Genomic DNA, 18570 nt, shown 5'->3' on the forward strand with positions numbered 1-18570 from the left:
CTCTTTATCCAGTTTGCCAGTCTGTTCTTTTAATTAGTGTATTTAGCCCCTTTGCATTTAAAGTTAATATTGTTATGTGTGAATTTGATCTTGTCATTATGATGCTAGCTGGTTATTCTGCCCATTCGTTGATGTAGTTTCTTCATAATGTTAATGGTCTTTACAATTTGGTGTGTTTTAACAGTGGCTGATACCAGTTTTTCCTTTCCATATTTAGTGCTTCCTTTGGGAGCTCTTGTAAGGCAGGCCTGATGGTGACAAAATTTCTCAGCAATTGCTTCTCTGTAAAGGATTTTATTTCTCCTTCATTTATGAAGCTTAGTTTGGCTGTATATGAAATTCTGGGTTGAAAATTGTTTTCTTTCAGAATGTTGAATATTGACCCCCACTCTCTTCTGGCTTGTAGAGTCTCTGTAGAGAGATTTGCTGTTAGTCTGATGGCCTTCCCTGAGTGGGTAACCTGACCTTTTTCTCCGGCTGTCCTTAACATTTTTTTCTTTTATTTCAACCTTGGTGAATCTGACAATTATGTATGTTGGGGTTGTTCTTCTTCCTGAGGAGTATCTTTGTGGTGGTCTCTGTATTTCCTGAATTTGAATGTTGGCCTGTCTTGCTAGGTTGGGGAAGTTCTCCTGGATAATATCCTGAAGAGTTTTCAAACTTTATTCCATTCTCCCCATCACTTTCAGATATACCAATCAAACATAGCTTTGGTATTTTCACATAGTCCCATATTTCCTGGAGGCTTTGTTCATTCCTTTTCATGCCTTTTTCTCTCATCTTGTCTTCACACTTTATTTCATTAGGCTGATCTTCAATCTCTGATATCCTTTCTTCTGCTTGATCAAGTCAGCTATTTATACTCGTGTATGCTTCACAAAGTTCTTGTGTTGTGTTTTTCAGCTCCATCAGTTCATTTATGTTCTTCTCTAACCTGGTTATTTAAGTTAGCAATTCCTCCAACCATTTTTAAGGTTCTTAGCTTCCTTGCATTGGGTTAGAACATGCTCCTTTAGCTCAAAGGAGTTTGTTATTACCCACCTTCTGAAGCCTGCTTCTGTCAGTTCATCAATCTTATTCTCTATCCAGTTTTATTCCCTTGCTGGTGAGGAGTTGTTATCCTTTGGAGAAGAGGCATTCTGGTTTTTGGAATTTTCAGCCTTTTGCGCTGATTTATCCTCATCTTCATGGATTTATCTACCTTTGGTCTTTGATGTTGGTGACCTTCAGATGGGATTTTCATGTGGGTGTCCTTTTTGTTGGCATTGATTCTATTCCTTTCTGTTTGTTAGTTTTCCTTCTAACAGTCAGGCCCTTCTGCTGCAGGTCTGCTGGAGTTTGCTGGAGGTCCATTCCAGACCCTATTTGCTGCAGTGGAGGCTGCAGAATAGCAAAGATTGCTGCCTATTCCTTTATCTGGAAGCTTTGGCCGAGAGGGGCACCTGCCAGATGCCAGCTCTACTGTAGGAGATGTCTGTTGACCCCTGCTGGGAGGTGTCTTCCAGTCAGGAGACATGGGGGTCAGGGACCCACTTGAGGGGGCAGTCTATCCCTTAGTAGAGCATGAGCACTGTACTGGGAGATCTGCTGCTCTCTTCAGAGCTGCCTGGTGGGAATATTTAAGTCTGCTGAAGCTGTGCCCACAGCTGCTCCTTCCCTCAGATGCTCTGTCCCAGGGAGATGGGAGTTTTATCTATAAGCCCTTGACTGGGACTGCTGCCTTTCTTTCAGAGATGTCCTGCCCAGAAAAGAGGAATTTAGAGAGTCAGTCTAGCTACTGCAGCTTTGCCAAGCTGAGGTGAGCTCCACCCAGTTCCAACTTCCCAGAAGCGTTATTTACACTGTGAGAGGAAAACTGCCAACTCAAGCCTCAGTAATGGTGGACGCCCCTCCCCACCAAGCTTGAGCATCCCAGGCCAACTTCAGACTGCTCTGCTGGCAGTGAGAATTTCAAGCCACTGGATCTTAGCTTGCTGGGCTCCATAGGAGTGGGATCTGCTGAACTAGACTGCTTGACTCCCTGGATTCAGCTCCCTTTCCAGGGGAGTGAACTTTTCTCTCTCACTGGTGTTCCAGGTGCCACTGGGGTATGAAAAAAAAACTCCTGCAACTAGCTCAGTATCTGCCCAAACAGCTGCCTAGTTTTGTGCTTGACACCCAAGGGCCCTGGTGATGTAGGCACCCGAGGGAATCCCCTGGTCTGCAGTTTGTGAAAACCATGGGAAAAGCATAATATCCGGACCAAATAGCACTGTTTCCACAGCACAGTCCCTCATCGCTTCCCTTGGCTAGGGGAGGGAGTTCCCTGAGCCCTTGCACTTCCTGGGTGAGGCAATGCTCCACCCTGCTTTGGCTCACCTTCTGTGGGCTGCATCCACTGTCTAACCAGTACCAATGAGATGAGCATGTACCTCAGTTGGAAATGCAGAAATCACCTGCCTTCTGCATTGCTCTCACTGGGATCTTCAGACCAGAGCTGTTCCTATTCGGCCATCTCGCCAGCCACTGCCAAACAACAATAGGTAACGTTTTGAGAATTAGACTGAGTTCCAATCCCAGCTGTTCCATAAAGTAAGCACATGACCTCAAATGAGTATCTCGCCTCTCATTGCTTTACACTACAAAGATCTGCAGCCTCTGGTCTCTCACCATTACAGGACAGTATAAAGAATTCAACAAAGCAGACACAAATTGATCGTGAAATTCAATTGCATGTCTTGCAAAAGATGTGGGGTTTCAGGAAGTCAGAAATGATGAGAAATACTGGAATCGCTGGCAAAGCCACTAACAAAAGACCAGGAAAGTTAGACCTGCCAGCAAGTAAAGAAGTGAAAATCAGCCATGATGATGATGTGATAGTCATTTCAAAGATCAGTAATCTTAACTTCACAAGATTAATATTCGCCCTGGTGATGAATGGCAATGCCTTCAATTTAAGTGTTAGAGTTGTCCCTCCTTATCTTCAGAGAATATGTTCAAAGAACCCCGGGTGATGCCTCAAATCGCAGGTAGTACTGAACCCTATATATGCCGTACTGTGTTTTTTCCTATACATACATGCATATGTGATAAAGTTTCATTTATAAATGAGGCACAATAAGAGATTAACAACAATAGCACATAAGAAAATAAAACAATTATAACAATATGCTGTAATAAAAGTTGTGTGAATGTGTTCCCTCTCTCTCTCAAAATATCTTATTTGACTGTCCTCACCCTTCTTGTGATGACAGAGATGAGAAAATGCCTATGTGAGAAAATGAGCCGAGGTGAATAATGCAGGATTGTAGATAGTGTTTAACAGTTATGAATTGTTTATTTCTGGAATTCTTCATTTAATATTTTAGGACAGTGGATAACTGAAACCTCTGAGAGCGAAATTGCAGAAAGTGAAACTGTGATAAGGGGGACTATTAAATTATGGTTTTGTCACCAATGGCAAACATTTACTGAACAATGTCCTATTGTCCCACTAGGGTAGGCAGAGTTCCAAGGATTCCACCACTGAGCCTTTCCTTCCCCTTTCAGTGTGGGTGGAATCTGTGAACATGAGATGTCTCTCTGTGATTGTGTTATTTATATGGCAAAAGGAAGGTAATCTGGGTAGCCCAATCTAATCCCATGTGCCCTTTTTAATCAGAGAAATTGGAAAAGCAAGAAAAATTCACTGCCCCGTTGGTGTAGGAAGAGAGAGGGACCATGGGACAAGGAGTGGTGGCCTCTAGAGAGCATGAGAGGCCCTTGGCTGGCAGCAGGAGACGAGAAATGAGCCCCAGTCTTGCAAGCGCGAGGAACTGACTTCTGCCAACACGTGCATGAGACGGGAGGCAGAATCTGGCTCTGGGCTTCCAAACAAAAGCCCTGCCTGGCTGACACCTGTGAGACCCTGATTACAGACCCTGGCCAGACACACTGGGTGGGTCCTGAAACCAACAGAGCTGTGAGCTAACACATGGGGGTCGTTTTAAGTAGCTAAGTTTGCCATAATTCATAACACAGAAATAGAAAACTAAATAGAGTCATCCTACAACTCCAACTGTGTTTGAAAAAGTTACACCAAAAAACTTGATCTCTTTTTTATTTCATATAATTTCATGGTGTTATAATTATGACCAGGTTTTGTTAAATGTAAACTATAATAAGAATGTTTTTATAAGTTTTAATGCTTCAACACAAATTCCCATTAAATCTTTTCTCCACAAACCCATCTCTACTAAAAATATATAATAAGCCGGGTGTGGTGGCGCATGCCTGTAATTTCAGCTACTCAGGAGGCTGAGGCAAGAGAATCGCTTGAACCTGGGAGGTGGAGGTTGCAGTGAGCTGAGATGGTGCCATTGCACTCCAGCCTGGGCAACAAAAGAGAAAATTCGGTCCCAAAAAAAAAAAAAAAGCTTTTCTCCACTACCTGTGATAAAAGTTGGGTCCCTATTTGCTACTTGGAGTTTCTCGGGTCAGCAAAAGCAACAGCAGTTGACAGCGAAGGAAGGAGAAGTGATAGGAAGAGACAGGCAGCCTCACCGTAGGGACTGGAAAGAAAATCCAGTTCTTCCGGCCGGGTGCGGTGGCTCATGCCTATAATCCCAACACTTTGGGAGGCCGAGGATCACAAGGTCAACAGATCGAGACCATCCTGGTCAACATGGTGAAACCCCATCTCTATTAAAATACAAAAATTAGCTGGGCATGGTGGCGCGTGCCTGTAGTCCCAGCTACTTGGGAGGCTGAGGCAGGAGAATTGCTTGAACCCAGGAGGCAGAGGTTGTGGTGAGCCGAGATCGCGCCATTGCACTCCAGCCTAGGTAACAAGAGTGAAACTCCGTCTCAAAAAAAAAAAAAAAGAAAGTCCAGTTCTTCGCTTCTTTTCTCTGCTCTTGTCACTTACACAGCAGCCCACAGCTCTGGTGAAAGGCCAAGGTAAAGTGTCCGTCTCCTTAAGACAGAGCACTCAAAACTCCTCACGGCACCAAGAATTGCCATTCTTTGAGTAATTAAGACAATTGCTATTGCTATTGTCTAATTACCCAAAAATCTAAAACCCTCTCTTTAATTCTTAAACAACTTCCATTTAGACTTTAGTCAACTAGGATACTGAATAACAGTTTTTAAGTGAAATTTATTAAAGCGATTAAACAATTTCACCAGCTCAGTCTAAAAGCAGTTTAGAGCAGGCTCATCTTCCTCCCCAACAAAAAACAGAATTGGTCACCAAGTGGCCAAAGTTAATGTTGCTTTTATTCACCCAATTTACAGAGCATACTATTGGAATAACATAAAAATGTTGTCTTCAAAAAACTGTTCTACACCATTGCCAGAACTGACTTCTGGCAGATAACAAATTGTTAAGTTTGGTTACCCTAAGTGTATTTTAGCTTCCTGGCAACAATTTGCTAGACTCAGTCCGTTTCCCAATATTACATTTAAAAACAGAGTTCTATAATCGTATCCATTTCCCACCACTAATGAGGAAAAGTAAGATCTATCGATAGTCCCAATTCCATTTCTTTGTGCGTTCTGTGCAGCTAAGCAGGATCACATAAAGTCACAAGTGATAGTGCAGGAATACTAGAGTTACCCATAAAGCCAGTGACAAAAGTGGACCTGGAGAATGAAGTACTCAGCAACTGAAGAAGTGAAAATAAATAAGGATGTTAAGTCGAGTTCTCAGAAAAAGTCGTGAAGATAGATATCTGGAAGGTGCTTTTAGGAGCACCATACCCTTCAAACACACATCCAAGGGCACAGAACGCTCTGTGACGCAGCACTGCACACAGCGATCAACCCTGTGCCGCAGTCAACGGTATTTCACCTGAAAGGGACAAGAGACCCAATTAAAACAGGCTTAAACTGGAAGGACATATATTATCTCACATAGGAAGGCTGGGGAAAGAGTAACCGTAGGTTGACTAATTGAGTAGCCAAGTAATATTTTAGTAGCCAAGTACTATTCTACGCTACCTTTTTTTTCTCTGCAAGTATGTTGATGTTTCCCTTTTTGGTTGCAAAATGATTCCATCGATTGCAAACATCACTTCCCTCTGCAAAGACTTCTCTAAATATGTGTCAGTAAGAGGGCCTCATTGATTTGGCATCTTAAGTTACTTTCCAAGCCTAAATTTTCCTCATATTAAGTTAAATTATTTGAATTTTCTTTGTATGTGGCATTTGGCTGGATTTACTTTTTATAACATAATTTATTTTCCTGTGATTTAAAACATTCACGTTCATTGTGATGACTGCTCTGTTTGGCTTATCTATGCTATATTATTTCATGATTTTTATTTTTTAATCTTACCAGATTTGAGTCTGAAAAAGCCTGTTGTAAGGGAAGATAGAGAGGGACTAGATTATGCAGGGATTTGCTGACCATTATAAGAATTTCGGATTTGTTTTAAAGCAATGGGGAGGCATTGAATTGTTTTGAACAGGGTTGTCCTTGATTCATTATACATCTTAAGATCAAGCTAACCATTAAAAGGGAGACTGGAGGAAAGAATGGAAGCAATAAGACCATTTAGGAGGATGTCAGTTGTAGTACAGGTAATCAACGAAGGTGACCTGGATTGGGTGGTAGCGACGGTCAGAGAGGGCAGTGAATTACTCCAGTTTAAGATCTGACAGCTACAGGCTTGCCCATGAATCAAATATACGGCAGGCATCCAGGGAGGAGACTCAAACATGATATTTGTTTTGGGTGATGGCATTACTCTCTGGATAATGGAGAGGCCTGAGGAGGAGGAAAAGACATGCGATGGGCAGAGAGCATCAACAGTTAACATTTAGACACATAAATTGAAGATAACCTGGGAAACTGCTAAGTGCATATGTCATGTCAGCTATTGGGCATGTGAGTCAGCTACTGCTCAGAGCAGAAGTCTAGACTAGAGATAAATGTGAGCATCATCAACCAACTGAGCTCCAAAAAAATGCCAAAATTATAAGCCAAGTAAAGGCAGAGCAGCCACCAAAGGAGAATAAGAAGGGTCAGGCAATGCAGTGGGAGAAATTTCACAATAACCCTTTTTCAGGTGTCAAGAGAGACTATTTTCTCAGAATTTGGACCCAGGAGAGATGACAGAAATTGTCACTGGATTTATTGCTATCTTAAGGCATGCATTTTTCATTGGAGTAATAAAGGCAAAAGGCAGGCTGACGTAGTTAAAGAGTGAACAGGACGGGAGGCAGTAGAGGAATTCTGTGGGGACATTAAGCAGAAGTTTGGCTGAACAAGAGAAATGGAATTTTTTTTGGCATCACTTGAAAAGCCCTTATCAGTCCATAAATGCTTGATGAATGCGTAGAATGAATCTTAGCAAATAGTTACAGTGTCGATACAAAAATCCAATGCATGTCTGAGATATATGTTACTGTGGGAACAGAAGTATTAATATTGAATTCTATGTATTTCTATAACTGAAGGAACCTAGAAACAGCAGTATGTTGGAAGGAATGGAGCAACTTAGAGTAATTTGCCATTCGGTTGCTGAGCTCTGTCCAAGAGCACCATGACTGCTGGGCTCTATGCCGTGAACTTTTCAACTGCCTTCATGACTGTCTCCATCTGTCTTGCACAATAGTCTTACCACAGATCTTCACGTGAGCATCATTCATCATATAATGCTCTAGGATCCAGAAGAAAAGAATGGCGTTGTTTGAGTACTACTGCTTTGCAGTACAAATGGCCAAGCCATTTACCATTTCTAATCTCAATGACATATTCTAAAAACAAAAAAATTAACATTATTACACTGGGCTTTCTTTTATTTTCCTTTTTTATTTATACTTTACTGTATAAATAATGCATATTATATAGGGTCATTTTAATTCATGATTTATATAATGATATTTTATAGTAGAACTTTATTTCCTGTCTAAAATTTTGGATTATATAACTTCAAATAATGTTTTATTTTTCACAAAGAAGAGGTATTACAGCAATTGCATTTCTTATATCATCTTGGCTGTTCATATGTAAATGAATGCAAACATAAAGAAAATGAAATTAAATTGAAGATCAACAACAATTTACTGAGAATGATTTTATGAAACCAGTTAGAAAAATGTATTTTATTATATGCAAATAAGTTCTGAGGAGTATTTAACTTTGAGGCTGAATAGTAATGATATAATCAAGATCATATAATTTGGGTATTTATCATTTCAATGTAGAGAAACTTGTGTCCTTATTTAAAGATGAATATACACATCAGTTTATAGATTTTATATCTCCCTATAAGTACATTACCATAATCATATGTCAATACAATATCACTAATTATAGTTACGTTAGAAGGGAAGTAATTGGCATGCATTTAAAAACTAATTACTGAGTTTTACTGCCCTGTAAAATGGTGCCACTGAAACTCTTTGAATAAATTCAGTGATTGAGGAAAAAGAATTGAAGCTGCTGTGAAAGTTGATTATATGAATTGGGTCATTTTGTCATACCCAAGTAAATAGAGGGGCCGGGGGGAAAAAGCACTCAGGGCACTTAGCACCTTTTTCAAAAATTGTATTTTCCTCAAGCCAGCTGCTGAAATGGCCTGCTGTCACCCTAAGACCAGTGTTACCTAGTAACTGCTGAAACAACCTGCCGTGACACCAGGAAGAGTTCTGCCTGCTGCACTTGCTCACCAGTCAGAGCTTGCCAGCTCCCAAAAGCTTCTCTAGTGCCATGAGCCTTCTTTCAAAACAATAGACAACATTTCTTTCTTTTTTTTTTTTGAGATAGAGCCTCACTTTGTTGCCCAGGCTGGACTGGAGTGCAGTGGTGTGATCTTGGCTCACTGCAACCTCCGCCTCCCAGGTTCAAATGATTCTCATGCCTCAGCTTCCCAAATAGCTGGGATTACAGGCGTGCGCCACCATGCCTGACTAATTTTTCTAGTTTTAGTAGAGAAAGGGTTTTACCATGTTGGCCAGGCTGGTCTCGAACTCCTGGCCTCAGGTGATCCGCCCACCTTGGCCTCCCAAAGTACTGGGATTGCAGGTGTGAGCCACCACACGTGCCCACATTTCTCTTTCTAATAAAACCCCCAACTTTTCTCTTTGTTCTTTAGAGATATGCCCCAAATTGCAATTCTGTGAGTACCCCAAAAGTCATGTCATGTAGATATTTATCTCTGTATTTATTTTGACCCAACATTGTGCTATAATAAAAATTGCCTATGGAAATGGAATACATTGCAGTTTCCAGCTTTGTTTTACCAAGGGTATGCGTTACAGAAAGTAAAACGTGTTGACTTTTTTCTCAGTCATACCATCTTGTTTATGTAAAAATAGAGAAAACAATTGCAGAAAACTTTATGCCTACATTCCTTTTATTTCTATATCTTAGTTATGGAAAGAAATCATTATCTTTTGATGATTCATCAAGCCCACTCTAGGTTCCCGATAACAAAGCATTACTTGGGTTTCAAACAGTGCTACATAACCACAATAAATATACTTATATAAAACTAAGCATAGCTCTGGGTGTCTTCTTGAGAATGGACTTGAGGTATATTTTTCCTTACATTTTATTTTGCAAATCAGAAGAAGTGAGGAGGAAGAAAAGGATAAAATGAATACACATTATTATACAAATTACTATGTTAAATGATTTTCCTCTCTATGCCAAACAGGAAATGTCTACACTTCAGGCAAACCAGATATTGTACTATAAAATTTGGCACCGTTTGTTGTGGGAACTCCAGGGCTTAGTATAGCCTTACTTTACATAATGGTTCCCATTATCATTTAGGTTTGCTTCAGTGGTATTTTAAGATGTGACTTGTTATAGCATGTATGAGGATGTTTCTCATCTGAATATAATTTACATAAATTATAATATAAATTTCATGAGACTTTAACCATCACTTATGTGTGTTCTTTTATTTCAGTTGATTATAGTTTTTATGTAAATCATCCTACTAAATCTGTTTGTAATTTTAAAATTTCTCTTTGTTCTGATTTAAATCTGTTTTGCTTTTGTGCCACAAGCTATTATTTCTTGGACAAGGGCTTTTTTCCAGTATGGGTTTTTATCATATCTTCATATTTAAATAAAATTACTAAGGAAGTAGTAATTATAATAACAAAGATAATATTGTAAGCAATACTGTGAAAAAAATGTGGGGGTACTGTGAACTGTAGGGCTGGTGGGGCACAGTGGCTCACACTTATAATCCCAGCACTTTAGGAGGCTGAGGCGATCACCTGAGGTCAGGAGTTTCAAACCAGCCTAGCCAACATGGTGAAACCCTGCCTCTACTAAAAGTACAAAAAAACTAGCCGAGTCTGTGTGATGGGTAGTCTCAGCTACTCAGGAGGCTGAGGCAGGAGAATTGCTTGAACCCGGGAGGCGGAGGTTGCGCTGAGCCGAGATCGCGCCATTGCACTCCAGCCTGGGTAACAAGAGCGAAACTCCATCTCAAAAAAAAAAAAGAAAGAAAGAAAAATCAGTAACGGTTGCTCACAAGACCTTTTGCCCAGGGTAAGGATTTCTCAACACAGAGGCTGGGAACTTTTACTCAGGCAATGTTTCTTCAGTATCTAATACTGAAATTACTACAAGGGTTGATTAAAAAATAAACATTTTAACTATTTCAATATAGAAGCTCCCCAACTTGCAATGGGTTGTCTCCCTGTAAAGCCATGGCAAGTCGGGGACCCTGTGTATTTCCTAAAGAGGAAAGTGCACAGCGTGAGGACAACTCCTGAGATTCCTGTAGAACCACAAGAGACAGAAGAACTCTTAGTGGGCGCAGCCACAGCCTCTAAGCCCAGGGTAGGGCCTGAGCCAGGGGTGGAACCCCAGGCAGGGCAGGGCCTAAGATAAGCATGAGCAACCTGGGGAAATCATGACGCGCATATATAAGCAATGTGGTGCTGCTTATATCTGTGAATATGCCCATAAAATTCAAGAGGATATAGGTTTAAATTATAATGTGAAAGATACATATGTATTCAACGTAGAATTCTTTGCTTCCAGGGAACTGGATTATTTGTTTATTCCTGGGCACTCAGCACATTTTCCTGCCCCTGGACTGCTGCTCTTTTTGAAATTCTTGCTCGCAATCTCCATATGCTCATAGAAGTTCGTTTATTTTAAGATTCAGATCCACTTCGTTTTCCTATATAGTCATCCCTGGTGCCTTAAAGTAATTCGTCCCCATTGACGATCCTCCAAATAATTTGGCTGCACGTTGCTCTGGCACGTAACTTTCTATGATATCTTGTTATTTATGTATGAGAAAGCCTATGGCATATAGATTGAAAATGTGAGCTCTGAATTCAAATCACAGCCTTGCCACTTCCAAGCTGTGGAACCCTAGACAAGTTAATTATCCTTTCCCTTCCTCAGCCTCCTGATGGGTACAATGGGAAAATATTACCTGCATTGTAGGGGTCTGAGTATTAAACAAGTTAGGATACATCAAAGAGCATGTCACTTTCACCTGTGTTTCTGCACCCCAACTGACACAGGGCCTTGCATATAATTAGGTTCTCAGACTCATGAAACAACTAGGAACATGCCGATTTCTGGGAATTAGAAGGTCTATTTTAAATATTTAAAGCTTGTACTTTTTCTGTAAATACCTTGAGTGCCTTAGAAACAAATAGCACAAGATACTATTCTTACACATAAAATCTAGATAATTAGTCAAATTACTATTACTTAAAATATATGGATGTATGCAAATTTCAGGGGTTTTTTTCTTTTTTGACTTGAAGACTAACATTGCTTTCTAGTTTTAAAATGAGCCTGCAAATTTGTCATTTCTTTGGGAAAAAAAAACCCATATTTTGTTTATAGGAACATAATGAAATTGTGATAACCTCAGAAAAGTAAGGAAGCAGTTGGGCCCATTTTTCCACTGTAACTCAAACATCTGCAAAAATTCTGCAACAAAGAACAAAATCTCTATGTTCTTTAATATCTAGGCTAAATGTTTGTTTCGTTTGGTGCCACCTATTTTACTTCTGCTCCTGATACCTCTTTGTTTATTGTTTAGGGCCTGAAGGGGCTCTTTTTGAACATTCAGTGGAGACACCCCTTGTCAGAGCCGACCCGTTTCAAGACCTTAGGTAAGAATTTTTGTTCAAATATTAACAACCTCTCCTGTAGAGGACAAGAGGGTGTGTTCTGGAATAATATGTTACCAGTGACTACTACCTGACTGTTACTTACCCATCAGTTGTCTTTATTTTCAAGACTTTTCACTTATAACTAGATGGCGCTTATTAACATCCAAAGGAGGCCAGAAAGTCCTACTGACTCCACACTTGGTGCCTATTCACAGCCTCCTCCTCCTCTGCAATCTGCCTCTCTTGCTGGTGTCAAAGTGACTTTGTTAAGTGCAAGCTGGTGAAATGCTTCATTGCTCCTACATCACATCAGCCATAGGAAATCCCAGGTGCTCCACTGGACACTCACAGCCCTTCATAGTCTGGGCTGTGACCGGCAGGACCTCCTCCCCTACCCTGTGCCCAGACATGACAGGCTCCATCTCCTCTGTGCTTTCACACTGACTGTTGCATCTTCCTGGGGTGCCCCCTCCCCCAGGAGACCTCATGAATGTCTGCTCATCCCTCAAGTGTTAATTGAGATGCTACAGGCTTACCATTCCTGTATTTTACGAGCCTGTTATTTTGCCCTGAAAAGTGTCAGCATAAGTTTCCCAAAGCTTTTTGCAGTTCTTAACACAAAGCATGTTTATGCTGTTCATCTCTACACCATCTGCAAGCAAGGCAAAACCTTTGAACCTTTTAGTGGAAAAGAAAGGTGCCCCTATGTGGCTTTGAAATGTCCAAAAGGCATTCTTGAAAATGTCAGTTTACTTTAAATTTTGAAAAGATACATGCACTATTAGTAGCAAAAAGAATGTTATAAAAACCAAGTGCACGATAAATCTATATTTGCAAAGTAGTTGGAAATACTTGGTGTTCCTCTTTTTCAATTTATAGTAACATGCACGTAACACAAAATTCACCATTTTAACCGTTTTTAGTGTACAGTTCAGTAGTCTTAAGTACATTCATATTATTTCATGATCATCACCACCATCCAGCTCCAGAACTCTTTTCATCTTGCAAAACTGAAATTCTGTACCCATTTAACATGTCCCCATTCCCTGCTCCTGGTCACCTCTGGCACTCACCCCTCTACTTTCTGTCTCTGTGGATTTGATTAATCTGGGTGCCTCATATGAGTGAAATTATAGGTTTTCTTTTTTTCCTTTTGTGCCTATCTTACCAAACTTAGCATACGGTCCTCACCCTTTGGTATATATGTACATAATATCCTGTATATATAAAATCACCCAGTTCCATACATAAATTTATTATTTTTTACAGAATCTTTGTGTCTATGTATATTTCACCTTACCACTAGGCTCCTGAATGCCATTTACAGCTACAGTGTTCATTCCAATAATATATTTGTATTTTATAACAAAACCAAATAATATTTTTGGGCAGGGAGGGACAGCTTCTTACTCTGTCACCCAGACTGGAGTGCAGTGGAGCGATCTTGGCTCACCGCAACCTCTGCCTCCCAGGTTCAAGTGATTCTCCTGTTTGAGCCTCCTGAGTAACTGGGATTACAGGCATGCACCACTACTGCCTGGCTAATTTTTGTAGTTTAAGTAGAGACAGGGTTTCGCCATGTTGGCCAGGCTGGTCTTGAACTCCTGACCTCAAATGATCCATCCGCCTCAGCCTCCAAAAGTGCTGTAATTACAGGTGTGAGCCACCACATCCAGCCCCAAATACTATTTTTAAATGGTCCTAAAGTTCTGCTATCACTTAAAATCATATTTAGAAGTTGCACTTGAAGTATATGCAGGACAATTAATATATTTTACTAAATTATGTATAAAAGGGAATACAAAGTACAGTAGGAATCCCAGCTTTACACAGAAAAGCCTGGTGACAGTGGCCAAACTAACTTTTCCAGACTATTTTTTCTCATATTAAACATTAATGATAGTAATCTCTACCTTAGAGTATTCTAGGAAAGATTTAGTAAGATGTTAAAAGTCTTTTGTAAAAAAAAAAAAAAAAAATTTTTTTTTTTTTTTTTTGTTGTTTTTTTTTTTTTGTTGCAAAGGCTGGAGTGCAATGGTGAGATCTCAGCTCACTGCAACCTCGTCCTCCCAGGTTCCAGTGATTCTGCTGCCTCAGCCTCCCAAGTAGCTGGGATTACAGGCACCCACCACCGCACCCAGCTAATTTTTGTATTTTTAATACAGTCAGGGTTTCACCATGTTGGCCACGCTGGTCTTGAACTCCTGACCTCAGGTGATCTGCCCACCTCGGCTTCCCAAAGTCCTGGGATTACAGGCGTGAGCCACCGCGCCTGGCCAACAATCATTTTTAAAATTGTTGTTATATGGCCAGGTGCAGTGACATAGTCTTGACTCACTGCAACTCAGCTTGGATGACAGAGCCAGACTGTCCCAAGAAAAAAAAAATTGTTACCCTACATAGATATTCACACTAAATAGAATAGGATTAGGAAAATCAGCATTTTTTACATATTTAGTGTCCAATTAAATATTCATCAAAAGCAAGTAGAAGTTCAATTTTATCTTACCCACAAAGCAAACATTTGTCACATAAAAATAAATTATGACTATAATTAAATTACAACAAGGATTTGTTAATTTTGATAATGGATCAAAAGATTAAAGAATTTTTATAGAGAAGAAAAACATTTTACTTTCATAGCTTAGAAAAATGATTCAAATCTGTGGAAATAATCCTATTAAAGCCATTTTGAAATTATAAAATAATATGGATTGTAGAAATGCCAAAACACTTCTAAAGTAAATGTCAGTTTTTAAAAATATATAGATCTCAATTAAATAATTCATCTCACGTTGTCTCATTAAGACATAAATCTGCCGGGTGCTGTGGCTCACGCCTATAATCCCAGCACTTTGAGAGGCCAAGTTGGGCAGATCACGAGATCAGGAGTTCAAGACCAGCCTGACCAATGTGGTGAAACCCTGTCTCTACTAAAAATACAAAAAGTAGTCTGACAGGGTGGTGCATGCCTATAATCCCAGCTACTCGACAGGCTGAGGCAGGAGAATTGATTGAACCCGGGAAGTGGAGGTTGTAGTGAGCCGAGATCAGAGACACTGCACTCCAGCCTGGGCGACAGAGCAGAGCAAGACTCTGTCTCAAAAAAAAAAAAAAAAAAAAAAAAAAAAAAAAAAAAAAAAAAAAAAAAAAAAAAAAAAAAAAAAAAAAAAAAAAAAAAAAAAAAAGACATAAATTTTCTTACTTATACCTCAGGCTCTTACTGAAAAAGAAACCGCACAAGAATATTCTCTTACTTTCTAAAAGGCGGTACTGAGGGAAGATTGAGCAACCCAAGTGTTAAAACGAAAGCAATTGAAAAAAAAACTGCAAGGAAGTGCTTAAGGAATGTGGTGAGAATGGGGGGTGTGAATGATTACCCACTGAATGCTTTCCACTGCCAGGAACTGCGCTGGGCGCTGTCACAGAATTTGTTTCATTTAATCATGAAGTGATTGGCAATTTTATCACCACTTTATAAAGGCAGAAACTCAGATCTAGATAGTTGCACGTTCTAAGTCACAAAACTGGAAAGGTAGCCGCTTGTAATCAAATCTAGCTCTGACGCCAGAGCCCATGTACGTCCGGTTTGCTGTCTCCACCACCCACCGGATCCTTGAGTGATTGATTCTTTGATTTATGCCCAGATGCCTCTGACTGAGTATATGATGGTCATATTTTCTTCTGCAGCTTCTTACCATAAAGTATGTTCCACTTTTTATTTCTGGTTCCAGCAACATTACTATTTTTGGCCTGATTACAGTAAAAGGATTCTAGAATATTCTAGTGGGCCTATATAAATATTTAATGTGGATTTTGTAGGTGAAGATCAGGATGCATTTATAAATACATCTCTGGAATATGCATGTTTATCACAATTTAAACTGATATTTGCTCAAATGATAGCCATAGAAGAGTAACAGCTATTACTTTCTTTTTTTTTTTTTTTTTTTTTTTAAGATGGGGTTTCACCATGATGGCCAGGCTGGTCTTGAACTCCTGACCTCAGGTGATCCACCCACCTCGGCCTCCCAAAGTGCTAGGATTACAGACGTGAGCCACCGCGCCCAGCCAGTATCTTTAAGAAGAATGATAACTAACTTGTACTGAAACTAGGTTTATATTTCTTATGGCAAAATCATTCGCAAGAAAGTAGGAATGCTGACAAACTACCTTAGAGCAATCTTTCACTCATACATGATGTCATTCATTCTTTTTAAAAAAATTCAGGAAAAGTGTATTAAAGTGTTTATGTGCCAGAGTCCATGATAGATACTGGTTACATGGAATAAAAGTAGGGTCCTTGAACTTAATGAGTTTACAGTCTATTGAGAAAAGAAACATGCAAACAAGTTAGAACAGTATCTTTAGTTGCTATGATGAAAGCAAAACTTTTATTGGAGGCATAGGCAAAAAAGTATAATATCTTCCCAGGGCAATCTGGGATGATACCCTGGAAAAGGGAGCATTTGAATTCTGTGTAACACTATGAGGATGTGATGCCAATTAAGTAAGTTATTATTTCCATGTCTGTTCCACATTGAAGAAGTTATTCCATCACCCATGACATAAAGCCACTTAAGGAAAACAATCCCTGCTGAAGACTGGTTTACTAAAAAAATGGAACTGAACTATAATGGAGACGAATTAGAATTAGCAGCTGCTACAAACAACCTCCTGAAACTGTTAAGTCATAGAGCAAGCAAAGAGATTTTTAGAACAAGTATAAATAAAATGCTCAAATGAGGAAAAAATGAATAGAAATGTAAGACAAAGACAAGGTAGGATGAAAAATGGCAGATTTGGGAAATAACGAAATAGAAATTATAAAAATAAGACATCAAGTAATTAAAATGAATTAAAATGAAATCATTGGCTCCCAGAACTTTGTTTTTCATATAATTCTCAAAGGAACCGGGACTCCTTGGAGAAGTGGCTGATCCCAGGGCTGGGCTAGGGAATGATGAAAATGGGGCTTGGAGCAGCCTGAAGTGCTGAGAAATGCTAACCAAAGAAAGGCACCACAATATTAATAGCAGAGGGAATCAAAATTAGAAAAGAAATAGCATTAATAAGAATCGGTGGGATCCAGTGCAGTGGCTGACACCTGTAATCCTAACACTTTGGCAGGCTGAAGCAGGTGGATCACCTGAGGTCAGGGTTTCAAGACCAGCCTGGCCAAAATGGCAAAACCCCATCTCTACTAAAAATACAAAAATCTGCAGGGAGTGATGGCACATGCCTATAATCCCAGCTACTTGGGAGGCTAAGGCAGAATTCGCTTGAACCCAGCCAACCAAGCTCTTCTTAAGGAGTCAGAAAAGTTTTCTTTTTTTCCTTGACCTAATACTTCCAGTTCACTTACCCACAATTTTTTCCTAATAAACACTACTTAGTGATTAATAGTATTTCATTGATCACTCTATCTTATTTCTCCACAAGAAATAGATATATATATTTACTTCCAGTGACCTATAGAATTAAAAAAAAATTTTGGATAGAGTCATAATTTAAGGAGAAAACAATTGATCAAAACAGTATAATTGTAGTCACCCTCCAGTGCTATAGCACACTACAACTTATTCTTCCTATGTAAGTTGTAATTTTGCATCTATTAGTCGGCCCCTCCCTACCCTCTTCTCCTCCCATTATTGTATATTTTTAAATAACTAAAAGAGAGAATTTCAGATGTTCCCAGCATAAAGAAATGATAAATGTTTGAAGTCATGAATATGTCAATTACTCTGATATGAGTATTCAATATTGTGTACATGTATCAAAATATCACTCTACTCCATAAGTATGTACATTTATTACATATCAATTAAAAATGGCCAGCACGGTGGCTCACGCCTGTAATCCCAGCACTTTGGGAGGCCGAGGTGGGCAAATCACGAGGTCAAGAGATTGAGACTGTCTGACCAACATAGTGAAAAAAGACAAAAAATACAAAATATTAAAAATACAAAATTAGCCAGGCATGGTGGTGCGCACTTGTAGTCCCAGCTACTTGGGAGGCTAAGGTGGAAGAATCACTTGAACTGGGAGGCAGAGTTTGCAGTGAGCTGAGATTGTGCCACTGCACTCCAGCCTGGTGTCAGAGTGAGACTCCATCTCAAATAATAATAATAATAATAATAATTTTTAAGTGAAAAAAATCAATATATTAAGATTTTGATAGTAACAAAAAGTAAAATTGTATAAAAGTACATCTCTTAATGAATGGTTGGAACTTTCTTAAAACTATTTGATAAGTCTGCTAATAAATATAGCTTATTAATAGGAGTCAAAATTAGTGTGAGATACAGCAAGGTTTCTTTTCAAATAGCCTGCTTAACCTTTTATTCCTTAATTCAAAGTACCCCCATCCTTCTCTTTTCCATTTCTTCTTTTTGATTTTACTACATGCCCAGGCATGCCACAGCACCAGCTCAATTCCTTTCCTTATTTGGGAAAGGGGTGGATCACTAGTTTGCCACAGATGAGCCCTTTCTTCTCTCC

The 18570-nt window shown here is 39.5% G+C and overlaps 1 protein-coding gene across 1 annotated transcript in view; it reads left to right on the forward strand.

The window, feature by feature from the left end:
• The window catches only part of LOC108293392 (gamma-sarcoglycan), a gene marked incomplete at its 5' end in the record, with an annotated part of 47199 nt that overhangs the window by 6900 nt on the left and 21729 nt on the right, over positions 1-18570 (forward strand). Inside the window, one exon of the mRNA XM_017514727.2 lies at positions 11997-12069. Coding sequence (XP_017370216.2) covers positions 11997-12069 — 73 coding nt within the window. The remainder of the gene's footprint in view (positions 1-11996; positions 12070-18570) is intronic.

The sequence above is a fragment of the Cebus imitator genome, unplaced genomic scaffold (assembly GCF_001604975.1).
Source record: "Cebus imitator isolate Cc_AM_T3 unplaced genomic scaffold, Cebus_imitator-1.0 Scaffold536, whole genome shotgun sequence".
NCBI classification, from domain to species: Eukaryota; Metazoa; Chordata; class Mammalia; order Primates; family Cebidae; genus Cebus; species Cebus imitator.